The sequence below is a fragment of the Panthera tigris genome, chromosome A2 (genome assembly GCF_018350195.1).
Source record: "Panthera tigris isolate Pti1 chromosome A2, P.tigris_Pti1_mat1.1, whole genome shotgun sequence".
In the NCBI taxonomy this organism is placed as follows: Eukaryota; Metazoa; Chordata; class Mammalia; order Carnivora; family Felidae; genus Panthera; species Panthera tigris.
The window spans coordinates 6,584,531-6,596,566 of NC_056661.1; the positions used below are offsets into that span (position 1 = coordinate 6,584,531).

Sequence of the window (12,036 nt, forward strand, 5' to 3'; positions counted from 1 at the left end):
TCCTCAACATTCCCTAAGACGAGGGACATTTGGTTTGATGGGGCTCTACCTATCCACTATAACTTGGGGACAGAGATCTCTGTATTGCACGAAGAGGCTGAGAAGTTACCTGCTGGGGCTCAGATGATTCTGTGCTTGGGATAAAGGAGGGTCCGCACAGGGGCAGTCATCTCATGCTGGGAGGACTTGAGGGATTTACACTGTGGGCTTCCCTCCTCATTCGGTTGAGGGTGCTGCTTGCTGACCCTTCCATCAACTTTATTTTGTGACCATGGGAATAGATGCAGTTTTCTGGGACTGCCTGACACCTGTGTTGGAGAACCTGGAGTCTTGCCTGTTGAAACTGGTATTGCTTCCCTTGGGGGAGACGGGTTGCTCTTTGCTGGGGATATTTGTCTACCTGGTCTGGGGGAGTCAAGGGAGGCAAGCTGTGACTCGTGCTGAGTGAGAATGGTGAGGCATTTGCTGGGGCTCCTGTCTCCTTTCGTGTGTGGGGATTACAAGTTGCTTTTTGGGATTTCCATCATCACGAATCTTGGAGGGATATGGGGGAATCACTTGTTGAGACTTGTATCATCAGATGAAACCATCATGATGCTGGAGGTAACTGGGAAGTATGAGGCTGGGGCTCCTATTGTGTCTGGTGCCAGGGGACTGTGAGGTCACTGCCTGCCTGGGGATCCCATTTTTCAAGTGTTGGTGCGACAGGGAGGGGCCATGAAGAGGTTCCATGGTCTCTAATGTGAGGAGAGGATCAGGGGGATATTTGCATGGGATTCCATGTATCTCTAGTGATGGGGACTAGGGGAGTCTTTATATAGGTCATTCTTATCCAGTTTGGGGGTAGAACAAGAAGAGTCACTTTCTGGGTCTCCCCTTGCCTGTACTGTTGGTAGAGACTGGGGGGGGTGGGCGGTCAGTGGACTGGGGATCCCCACTGCCTAGTGTTGAGCAGCTGAAGGAGTCACTGCTGGGGCTGCCATCGCTTCTAGAATTAAAGCTACCGAAGGGGGTACTTGGAGTTCCTCTCGTTCCTAGTTTTGAGGGGACTGGGGGGGGGGGGCTTGCTTGCTCAGACCCCGTCATTTGTGTTTGGGTAATGACAGTTGGTATCTGAGGTCCCGTTGTCTCTAGTCCTGGGATGGAACTGGTGGTCCTCGGCTAGGGCGTCTGTCGTCTTGCCTGGGATGTCGACGGTGAGCAGCACTTGTTGGGGTTCCCATAATGTCTGGTCTTGTGGGGGCGGACTGGGAGCTCTCTTGCAGCGGCTTACATCATCTCTAGCTTTGGGCAATCAGTTCAATGTGTTTTAAAAGTATTTTATTTTGAAAAAGTTTAGGCTTACATAAAAGTTGTGAAACTATACAGGGTTGTTTTACACAGTCAACATACATTTATATTTACTTACATTTTGTCTCCTGCTGATCTTGATTCTTGGAGTTATTTGTCTTCACGTGAACTGATTTCCCTTCACCTGAAAACTCTCTTTAGTTTTTCTTGAGGTGCAGTTCTGCCGTTATTTCAGCTTTTGCTTTTTTAACAACCCCCCCCCCACCCCCGTTGGAACACGTCTTCCATTTTCTGCATTTTCAAAGAATATTTTTCTTAGGTCATTGAGTTTTACATTCGTGGTTAATACCCTACCCCCCCCCCCCATTCAACCCTTTGGATGTTGGATGTTATTTTTTTGCTTCCATAGTTTCTTTTGAAAAATCGTCAGTCTTACTGTTGCTCCTTTGAAGGCAACATGTCCTTTCTTCAGTTGGTTTGAAGATTTGCAGCTTGTCTTTCTTTTTCTACAATTTTTCCACGTTTTCCCCGTTTTTAAAAAACATTATTCATAGTTGTTTTGAAGTCCTTGTCTGCTAACTCCAATATCTGGTCTCTGGGCCTGCTCCGATGGATTTCTATATTCTTCTTCTTTTTTTAATGTTTATTTTTGAGAGAGAGAGAGACAGAGACAGAGACAGAGTGAGAGTAGGGGAGGGGCAGAAAGAGAGAGGGAGACACAGAATCCAGGCTCGGAGCTGTCAGCACAGAGCCCAATGCGGGGCTCGAACTCACAAACTGTGAGATCATGACCTGAGCTGAAGTCAGACGTTTAACCGACTGAGCCACCCAGGTGCCCCTAGATTTCTATATTCTTAATTGACAACATCTTCCTGCAGACTTTGCGTGTCTATTGCTCTTGTTTGCTGGATCTTGTGAACAATATACTTGGTAGAGGTTCTTAATTATGGTACCTTCCTCTAAAGATTAGGTTTCGTTATGGCAGGCAGTTATGGTACTAATGGGCCACCTTGAGCCTCTGAAGTCTAGATTTTAGCCTCTAAAAGCACAGATGTATTTCAGTTTTGCACTGACTTCTAAGATGCAGTCCTTACTTGTAGTGCATGGTACTTACTGTCAGGGTGTGACATTTGTAGGGGCATAAGTAAAAACCTTTCTTTTTTTCCCTCTTTTTCTCTTTTTCTCTTTCCTTCCCTCCCTCCCTGTTTCTTTTCCTTTCTTCCTCCCTCTTTTCTCTTTTCCTTTCCTTTCCCTTCCCTTCCTCTCCCCTCCCTTCCTCTCCCCTCATCTTCCCTTTCCTTCTCCTGTCTCTTTCTCTCTTTTCTTCTCTCATCATTCCACTCCAGATGGGTCCAAAAACCAACCTCCGACTACTGGCATGTATGATCTCTGAATTTTCTGCACAATCTTCAGCTTTCTCTAGCTACTCTCTTCTAAGCCTCCTACAGTCTTTCTCTGTACATGAACAGCTTAGGTGTTATTTAAAGACCTGAGGGGAATTTTTAGGCAGATTTTTGGGGCTTCTTCTTTGTCAACCTTTATGTTCCATGAAAAGAAATTCAGACATTTTAGGATCAGGTTCTATATTCCCTGTGACAGCCCCCTATTTCTCCAAAGAGCGCTTTTTTTTTTTTTTTAAGAATATTACTCTAGAAACCAAGATCTCAGTGGGTGATAGATATTCTCATTGCTACTAGGCCTCCTGAGCTGATAGGCCTTGAAAATACATGTAAGTGTACTATCCTATGCACATGCGTGTGCGTGCACACAAACACCTATCCATCCACCTATCAAAAAGCATGAATTCATACTGATCCCTCCAATTCCAATCCACTCCAACGCCACTGTGTTTATTCTAGCCTTCTCTCTTTCCTTGTTTGCAACCTATCTCTTTGAGAGTAAGAAACTGGCTTTCATAATTTACCACATATTTACTTGTTCAACTCTAGTACACACATAAAGTAGTTTCACAATCGCTAATCCACACCATTGTAAGAAACCCATTTTCAACCAGAGGGTTTCCAGACGGTTCTTTTCATAGTCAGCCTTACATCTCTTGTCAAAATATACAGTTTTCCAGAGTAAATTTGGTTTTCTTCCTTGTGATTATGTTATTCATTTGTATAGTTAGGCTCCTGTATTATAGTTTATTCTATTTTGCATTCCCTCTGCTACCTGGTGGATTTTTTTAACCGACAGTAATAGTCACTCTTTATGCTGTCTAGTTCTATGGGTTTTGGCAAGCGTCTAGAGCTGTGTCCATCAACACAGCCACGAGAGAACAATTCCATCACTCCCAAATTCCTTTCAGTTGCCCCTTTGTGGTCATTCCCCCCTCTCTCTTACTCCTTGTCCCTGAAAACCACTGATTTGTTGTCCTTCCCTACAGTTTTGCCTTTTACTAAATGTCATACAATGTAATCATACAAGAAATGGCTTTTCATGTCTGGCTTCTTTCACTTAGCAAAATAAATCAAGTTGAGGCAGGAGTTGCATACAGTTCAATGTACGTATCTTGAGTGTATCATTCAATACATTTTGACAATTGCATATACTTATGTAACCTACACTCCAATTGAGATATAGAACATTCTCCTCCATGAAGTTCCTTCCTGTCACATCTCAGTGTGTTTAGATACAACCACCATTCTGATTTTTTTTCCTATCACAGATTTTTTTTTTTTTTTTTTTTTTGCTATTCTTGGAATTTAGAGTCTCATATAATATTTACTCTTTTTTTGTGTGTGGCTTATTTTGCTCAGTACATTCCTATGATGTTTCAATTAGGTTATAATAAAAGGTAAAATAATGTTTCCTATATATATACACTAGAAGCCCCATAAATGCTTTACATATGTTAACTAATTGAATACTTAATACAAGTCTACAAAGTAGGCCTTCTATCATTTCTATTTGACAGATGAAGAAATAAAACTTTGGGACAAGAAGTTTGTCACTTGCTTGAGGTAACCATCTCTAAAGGAGAGAACCAAGATTGGGCAGGACAAGAGACTGAACTCTGATAAGGTCAAAACGGAGATGACAGTTGATCTCACGGGGAGTTCCAGGGCTGAGGTGGCCTTTCAGGGTATCACAAATCGAGGCAAAGGAATCTGGGCATTTGCACTCCCCGTAGGAACCAGTCATTGGAAGTGGGCTACCCCGGGGCGGGGGCGGACTTAGCCTTAGGTGTGGTACTTTCCTTTGGCCCAAGAGAATTCCTGAGAGCATGGTGGCACAAGCCATTAGAACACTTCCAGCAGCTGGGGGCATGAGTGCCTTAAAGAGTCCTGAAAGAAGGATCTGAGAACTATTCCACCGTCTCCATTATGGCGCAACACTCAGGCCACTCAGAGGCACTTGCTTCTTGGAAGTGAACGCACACGGGATTCTGGTTAGTCCTCTTGCTTGGAGAAACTTACAGGAGGAAGATCGGTGAACAAATTACAGATCGCTCTCGACAGCAGCTTTTCGCGGTGCTGCAACGGATACTTAATGGCCACACTTCTACCATCCCATCCTCGATTCCCTTCACCCGTGACTACGACCTCTGCTGGACTTGGAGGGCTGGTCTGGATCCTCAGCCCTGAGGAGTCTGAACATCTGGCCAACAGGCCCTTCTCAGGCTACAGCTGCTACATTTATTTACCAAAAACAAACAAAAACCTGGGGTAAGAGACATGCCAAAGGATTGCCTGAGTGCCAAATGTCCTCTGCCCACACTGTGTAACAGAAGCCCCGCGTCAGCTGGCATAGGGTTACCTATGCAGTCATAAAGCTCCATGGGACCCTTACTTTGCTGGTAAAAAGCCCTCTGGTCACTCGGGCTTTTAGGTTAATTATTTTTGTGATTTCCTCCCAAGAGTCCCCTGACCTACCTTATATGAAGAACACGTGTGAAGGCAACTGTTCTAGACTATGGGTGGGAGCATCAGTGCTTTGACAATACCCAGATGGTACAGCGGCTGCTACAATTCAGGTATGTGAACTTTCTACGCAGGTGACTGACAAAAGTAGATTCTGAGAAGCAAACGGGGCGAAAAGTTCTGGATAGCTTCCATTTGCCCCAGGGGACCCACTTTCTCTACCTTTGAGTCTAGTAACATTAATCAATATGAACTACATCAGTGGGATTCCTTGCCTTGTGGCCTTTGGTTGGGTTTGGTCAATGGGGACCCTAGGCATGAAATCAGAAGGATGAAAGAAGGGGATGTCTAGCTCTGGCTATTTCTTGCAGAACGTGGAGCTGGATGCTACCCCCGACCCCCTCCCCCCAGCTCCTGGAATGCAGTTCTTTCCTCTCTTGTCTGTGGATTTCAGTAATTGTCCCCTTCTCTTATCCTTTCAGGGGTAGGGATGTTAACAGAACCCTGGCCTTACCCGCTACTGGGTACCAACGACTTCTTGTGGTTTTCCTCCATCCTGTCCACAACTCTGTGAGTAGCCTCTTTATGAAAACTCCCTTGAAGTGTCCTAGTCTGTGTCAGTTGCTTCCTGCTGGGACTCTGACTGGCATGCCAGCTCAAAGTATAAGAAAAAGTCCTAATGGGACAATAAAATCCAACAAGATCAAGATCCACATCTCTGACCACATCATCCTCTATCACACCCTCACTACACCCCCAGCTCGTTCTACGCTCATCTCCGTTGGCTGCTCTGCGGCGGGACGTTGCATGAAAAGCCTGCTCTTGCCACACACTTTGACTCACTGTCCCAACTCGTTAAGGTCTCTGCTCAAGTGTCTCTTGGCTAAGAGGCCTTCCCTTCCTATTTTATATACAATGGTAAGATCCCAATCCCCCCTTAACTATTTTATCATGTTTTTCTGATCAACACTTAAAATAGCAACTCTTATTGATTTTTCTATAATCTGTCTTCCCCCATTAGAATGTAAGTGCTTCAATAGCAAAACGTACATTTCATGCATTGCTATAAACACCAGTGTCTCAAACAGGGCCTGGCATATAGAATATACTCAGTAGATAGACTAGTGGTTAAGAGCACAGATGGGGTTCAAACCTGGGCTCTACTATTTACTAGCCAGTGAGTTCAGGCAAGTTACCAGTATATCATGTTAGTTTTCTCATCTGTAAAATGGGAATAATAATAGTACATACTTCTTAAGCTTATACTGAGTACTCAATAAGTTCGTATTTTCATAAGGCATTCAGAAAAGTGCCTCAGCTATAGGAAGGGCTACATAAATGTTTAGTCATTTATTAATGTACTGAAATACTTCATTATAAAAAAAATGACCCCTACATAAAAAGGAACAATTCACAAGGAAAAAAAAAACTAATCCTGAATGTATTTAGTTATACATCCAAATATATAAAGAAAAAAATGACAGAAATGACAAAAAAAAAAAAACCCGTTAATCCATATCCTTAGAAGAGGACTTTAATAGACATCTACCACTAAATAAGTTTGAGGACAAAAACCTGAATGTACATACTATATCTGAAAACACAATTAACTTGAGTTAATGGGCACATAGTCTACATCGAAAACTTAGAGAATATACATTATTTTCAAAGAAATATGGAACACTTATCAAATGGGACCAACTAATAGGTTTCCTAGTTAGATATTGCATTCAGCTGGACATGAACAGAACACCACCTCAAAAACAAACCCCCCGAGAAAAAGACTTTGGCTTCAACCAGTTAGAGGTTACTTTTAATCATGTAAGGAGTAGTCTGGGCATAAGCAGTCCAGAGCTGAGACCGCCAATCAGAGGTCCGGGGGGAGCCCATGTCACTGTCATTTTGTGCTACACTATGGTGTCTGGCATCATGATCAAAATAGAGCGCTTCCGACTCTTGGCCTTGAGTCGACTTTCAAGAGAAAGCACGGGTAAGATGAACAGGATACAGGTGGGGAACGAGCCGGATGGTGTTCTCCCCAGTGACTTCTACCTACTCCTCATGGTCAGCAGAGCCAGGCAATACCTCTCTGGGCCTCAGAGAAGCCTTATAAGTTGTGCATTTTTAATCCTGCTCATTGACAACTTGAATGACAACGAAAACATTTTTTACATAAATGAGTGGGGGACGATGGGCATTGGGAAAGAAGCTAAACAAAATGCCATACTAGAGGAGAAAGATAAAAAACAATGAGCATCGTAAAGTCCGCTTACCTGACAAAAATGCCATTAAACTAGAAAAAGTATATAGTAAATACGGTCTAATTTCCACTAATGATAAACTAATTCACTCAGGAGATATTCAGAAATGTCTTTTTGGATATGCTATGTACTGATGTTTTTAAAGAGTAAATTAGAGTTAACATGTTACATACAAAACTATGGAACATAATTTAAGGTTTATTTTAGGTATGGCTATAGACATGTTTATACTAAAACAAAAAGACTGAAAATTAATGAACTAGTGGCCCGATCTTAGGATGAGATAAAGGTAAACCCACACTCAAATTGATAATTTCCATTCCCAGTTTAACTTATTTTGTGGCCCCTCAGTAAAGAGCTGAGGCATCACTTTTCTAGGGTTTCCCTACAATGTGAGTTCTCACAAACCAACAAAGAATCACTGAAAGATTTTTTCCAAATTGATACACTCACAACTTTTGCCTCCAAAGAAAACTTCCTATTTTTCCTAATGTAAGAGGTATCATCAAAGGCATTCCCTCAGTCTTTATATTCACAAGTGTCTTTGCAGTGAATTCTCAGTTTCCTAAGGAATGTGGAAAAATGACTTTCCAGTACTGATGACAGTCGAAGGGAATTTCTCTCCAGAATAAACCCTCGTGCCTCTTAAAAACTAAGAGAACATTCGAGGCTTTCCCACAGTAATTGTATTCGGAATCTCTCCCCATCTTTCGCTCAGTAACGCAAACGCTTGTGCTCAAGGGTTTCCCACATTCCTTTTAGGATTCCTCTGTAGTGATTTCTCACATGTGCTCTATGGGATGAGTGTCGCTGAAGGCTTTTGCATTCTGAGGATAGTCATGAGGTTTTTCCCCTAGTGTGAACTGTTATGTGACTCCCTAGAGATATCACTGAAGGCTTTCCTGTAGCTACTGCGCTCCTCAGGTTTCTCTCCACACATAATCTTCTGTGCACATTAGGGTGACTTTGAGCTGAAAGCTTACCACAAAGATTGCACTCATGAGGTTTCTCTCCAGAGGGAATTGACATAAGTTACCGAGGGCTACTTCATATACAATAGATTGACAGAATGAGAGTCTGCTAAAGGCTTTTCTTCATTGATTTCATGGAAACTCCTCAGATGGTTCCTTATGATCTGTCTCCTTATATATATATACCCTGTGTTGTTTCTTCCCACTCTGTAAGCAATACAGTACGGAAGAAATGATAGTATGTCCTCCTGAGGATGGGTCAAAAAAGACAATGTGGCTTCTGCATTAGCTCTCCTGTAGATCAAATGCTTTGGGAGGAACCTGATGCTACGTCATGAAGATACTTGGCCCTCTGGAGAGTGAAGTAATGAAGATTCTCTGCCAACAACTGGCATTAACTTGCTAGACATGTGGGTGAGCCATTCTGGAAGCAGATTCTGTATCAGTAAAGACTCCGGTGATTGTGGCTCCAGCAGACATCTTGATCTCACCTCATGACAGATTCTGCGCCAGGACTACACAGCTAGGACGCTTCCAGATTCCCGACCTACAGAAATTATAATAAATGTATGAGGTTTGAAGCCACTATGTTTTGGAGGGAAATTTTTTAGGCAGCAGCAGATAACTCACCCATCTAGTGAGTTACCGTCAGTTGTCTGAGGGTTAAGAGATCAATGAACGCTTTCCTAATTACTGTACTCATATCCACCTATTATGAATTCTCTTGTGCACAGAAAGGTAAGAGTTAGTGGTGAAAGATTTCCCACAATGATTACATTCGTAGGGTTTCTCTCCAGTGTGAGTCCTCACGTGTTTCTTAACAGCGGAGAGATTATTGAAGGCTTTCCCACAGTTACTGCATTCATAGGGTTTCTCCCCAGTGTGAATTCTCTTGTGCACAGTAAGAGAAAAGCTACTGCTGAAGGATTTTCCACACTGATCACACTCATAGGGTTTTTCTCCAGTATGAGTTCTCATGTGCTGGGTCAGATAGGAGCTCTTCCTGAAGGCTTTCCCACAGTCGTGGCACTCATAAGGTTTCTCCCCCGTATGAATACTATTATGCCCGGTGAGGGAGGACCTCGTGCTGAAGGCCTTGCCACACTGATTACACTCATGGTGATTCTCTCTCGTATGAATTCTCTTGTGGCTTTTGAGGTTACAACTGGTGCGGAAGACGTGGAAACACTGATTACATTCGTAGGGTTTTTCTCCAGTGTGAATTCTCACGTGCAGCCTCAGGGATGAGGGATCATTGAAGGCTTTGCCACAGTCCGTGCATTCATAGGGCTTCTCCCCATTGTGTATCCTCTTGTGAATGGTCAGGTAGGATCTACTGCTGAAGGACTTGCCACACTGATTACAGTCATAGGGTTTTTCTCCAGTATGAATTCTCTTGTGCTGAGTGAGGTTAGATTTTGTGCTGAAGACTTTAAAGCACTGATTACATTCATTGACTTTCACTCCGAGATGATTTCTTTCCTGTTAAGAGATGAATGATAACTATCATTTATAGTATTTTTAATATTTAATGAATTTTATGTCATAGGAATTCTCTTTTTCAGGAATTCTGTTACATTATTACAATTGACGTTTTGGCTATTTTCAGTGCTTGTATGTGGCTTCTGCCAAGTTTGAGCTGTTAGAAGTTAAAAAAGAAGGATGCTTTGCCACAAATCCTTATCATATTCACAGAGCATCTTCTGATAAACTTAAGACCACTTTATATTTCAACGATCAATATCGTAGTCACATTTAAGGAAATATTTACAAGTGGAAACTCCCAGTGAAGAAACAAGTTTGGAGCTAACTTACGGTTTTCTCCAAATTCACAACTTTTCACAGTATCTCTCCAGAGACAAAATTTCCTCATCTGTAAATGATACTATGACTGTTTACTTTGTGACTTTTCTAACTTACTTTCCTACTGTAAAAAACCAGAAATCAGCCAGGTTAGTCTTACCGCTTTAATACCATTGGAATGTTCTTTTCTAAAAACGTGCTTCTTAGGAGTTAACCATTTGGCTTTAAGTACAGTCTCCAAACCTGAAACAAATGGAAAAGAAATTTAAGTTGATGGAGGAAAGGAATAGTAAAGTACATACATGAGTAAAGGCAGACTCTGAGGGATCAGGGTTTTTGAGGAAGTTTGCCATGAAAGGGATGTGAGTATGAAAACTATAGGTATTAAAGGATTCTAGAAGGATTAAGACTGATCAGAGATTTACAAAAGAAGGGATTATCAGGAATGCAAAGTAGGAAGGAATTGGATAAAGTGCTCCTATGAGGTTTAAACTTAAAAAGGAAAAGAAATGTATTAGCATTGTCCGATGACAGACAGCAGCTACACTTGTGGTGAGCACAGTATAACTTATAAACTTATCAAATCACTACGTTGTGCACCTGAAACTGATGTAACACTATATGTTAAGTACACTTCAAAGGAAAAGAGATACGTCTTTTTTCCCCCCTCTGAGTCCAAGGTAACGCATGAGATGTTGAACAGAAAGGTAAAAAGAAGGAACATACACGAAGAAGCTCATACCAAATGTTCTTGACCATCTCTGCCAGAAAAAAGGACATGTTACAAACGTTCCTGACTGACGTTTCCTGAATGCACTATTCCCATGCCCCAAATCACTGGCCAGACCTATTCCTTAAGAAGACTCCTATCCGCCTGTCCACCTGGTGCTCACCTGGACAGGTGCCGGGAAGAATTCCTCGCTCCTGTGTCATCACTTTGTCTTCTTGCTCCAGCTGGGAGGTCAGACTGGGTTTATCAACATGACACCCTATTTGTGGAGAAAAGACACATGATGTAGGGGGACTGTGCAGGTGACAAGCAACTCCATGAAACTGGAGCCAACAATTCTGAAGATGAGCCACTATGACGTCTGCAACAGTGGAGTAACCACGCATAAATTCTAATGGGTATAGTAACTCTCCAGAAACAAAAATTCAAGCATCCTCAATGTCCAGGTGACAGGATATAAACAGTCCCAAAGTCCATGTCCAAGTTTACATAACATACTTCAAAAGCTCTAAAGCTTTTAACCACAGAGAATATAAAGTCAGGGTAAGGAACAGCTATTCAGTTCACAGGGAAGGTATCAGACAGAAAGCTCCAGGAGGGTGGGGACCACGTCTGTCTCATTCATCACTCTATTCCTAAACCCAGCACAGACCCAGGAACATCGAAGTGCCTCAGAAAGACTTGTGAGAAGTGACAACAGTGAAAATTAAGGGCTGTTAAACCGAAAGTCCATAACTCCACAAAAACAGTGACTAAACTGGGGAACACCATCAGAACCAACTTTATCAGAACTTTGGAAACTTATCAAAAGTTTACAGCAACTGGAAAATGTTTAATCAAGGACAACAACCAGCTGACATTTTAACTGACCCCTGTCTAATCTATTCACTGCTTTGGCTGTGACCTTGCAGATGACAGCCCACATTCCTAGTACTGCAGGGAGCAGGGGGGATCTATTTATTGTCAAAGATCCGTGGTTGTCTGATTTGACTTTTCTGGCTTGCCTTTATCTTTTTTTTTAATTTTTAATTATTTTTTTTTTACTTTATAAACTTTTTCTTACACTTACTTTTTTTTTTTCAATATATGAAATTTATTGTCAAATTGGTTTCCAT

General features: G+C 42.2%; 2 protein-coding genes and 1 long non-coding RNA gene across 12 annotated transcripts in view; 1 reads left to right on the plus strand and 2 right to left on the minus strand.

The window, feature by feature from the left end:
• The window catches only part of LOC102968890 (zinc finger protein 558), a 101,785-nt gene that overhangs the window by 67,172 nt on the left and 22,577 nt on the right, over nt 1-12,036 (minus strand). The gene's annotated exons all lie outside the window — the stretch shown is intronic.
• The window catches only part of LOC122236568, a 17,120-nt gene continuing 5,084 nt past the window's right edge, over nt 1-12,036 (plus strand). For 2 of the 5 annotated variants that reach the window (XR_006214639.1, XR_006214643.1), the window contains exons 1-3: nt 1,059-1,196; nt 4,211-5,269; nt 5,639-5,726. This is a non-coding gene — a long non-coding RNA (uncharacterized LOC122236568). Of the gene's footprint in view, nt 347-1,058; nt 1,197-4,210; nt 5,270-5,638; nt 5,727-8,677; nt 8,974-12,036 lie in introns of those variants that run through there. The other 3 variants (XR_006214642.1, XR_006214641.1, XR_006214640.1) reach the window with 3 other exon arrangements.
• The window catches only part of LOC107178932 (zinc finger protein 558), a 27,677-nt gene continuing 22,597 nt past the window's right edge, over nt 6,957-12,036 (minus strand). For 4 of the 5 annotated variants that reach the window (XM_042978084.1, XM_042978085.1, XM_042978086.1 and 1 more), the window contains 3 exons: nt 11,085-11,180; nt 10,352-10,434; nt 6,957-9,870 (listed from right to left, as the gene is read on the minus strand). In XM_042978084.1, coding sequence (XP_042834018.1) covers nt 9,088-9,870; nt 10,352-10,434; nt 11,085-11,180 — 962 coding nt within the window. In that variant the 3' untranslated portion in view covers nt 6,957-9,087. The remainder of the gene's footprint in view (nt 9,871-10,351; nt 10,435-11,084; nt 11,181-12,036) is intronic. The other variant, XR_006214638.1, reaches the window with a different exon arrangement.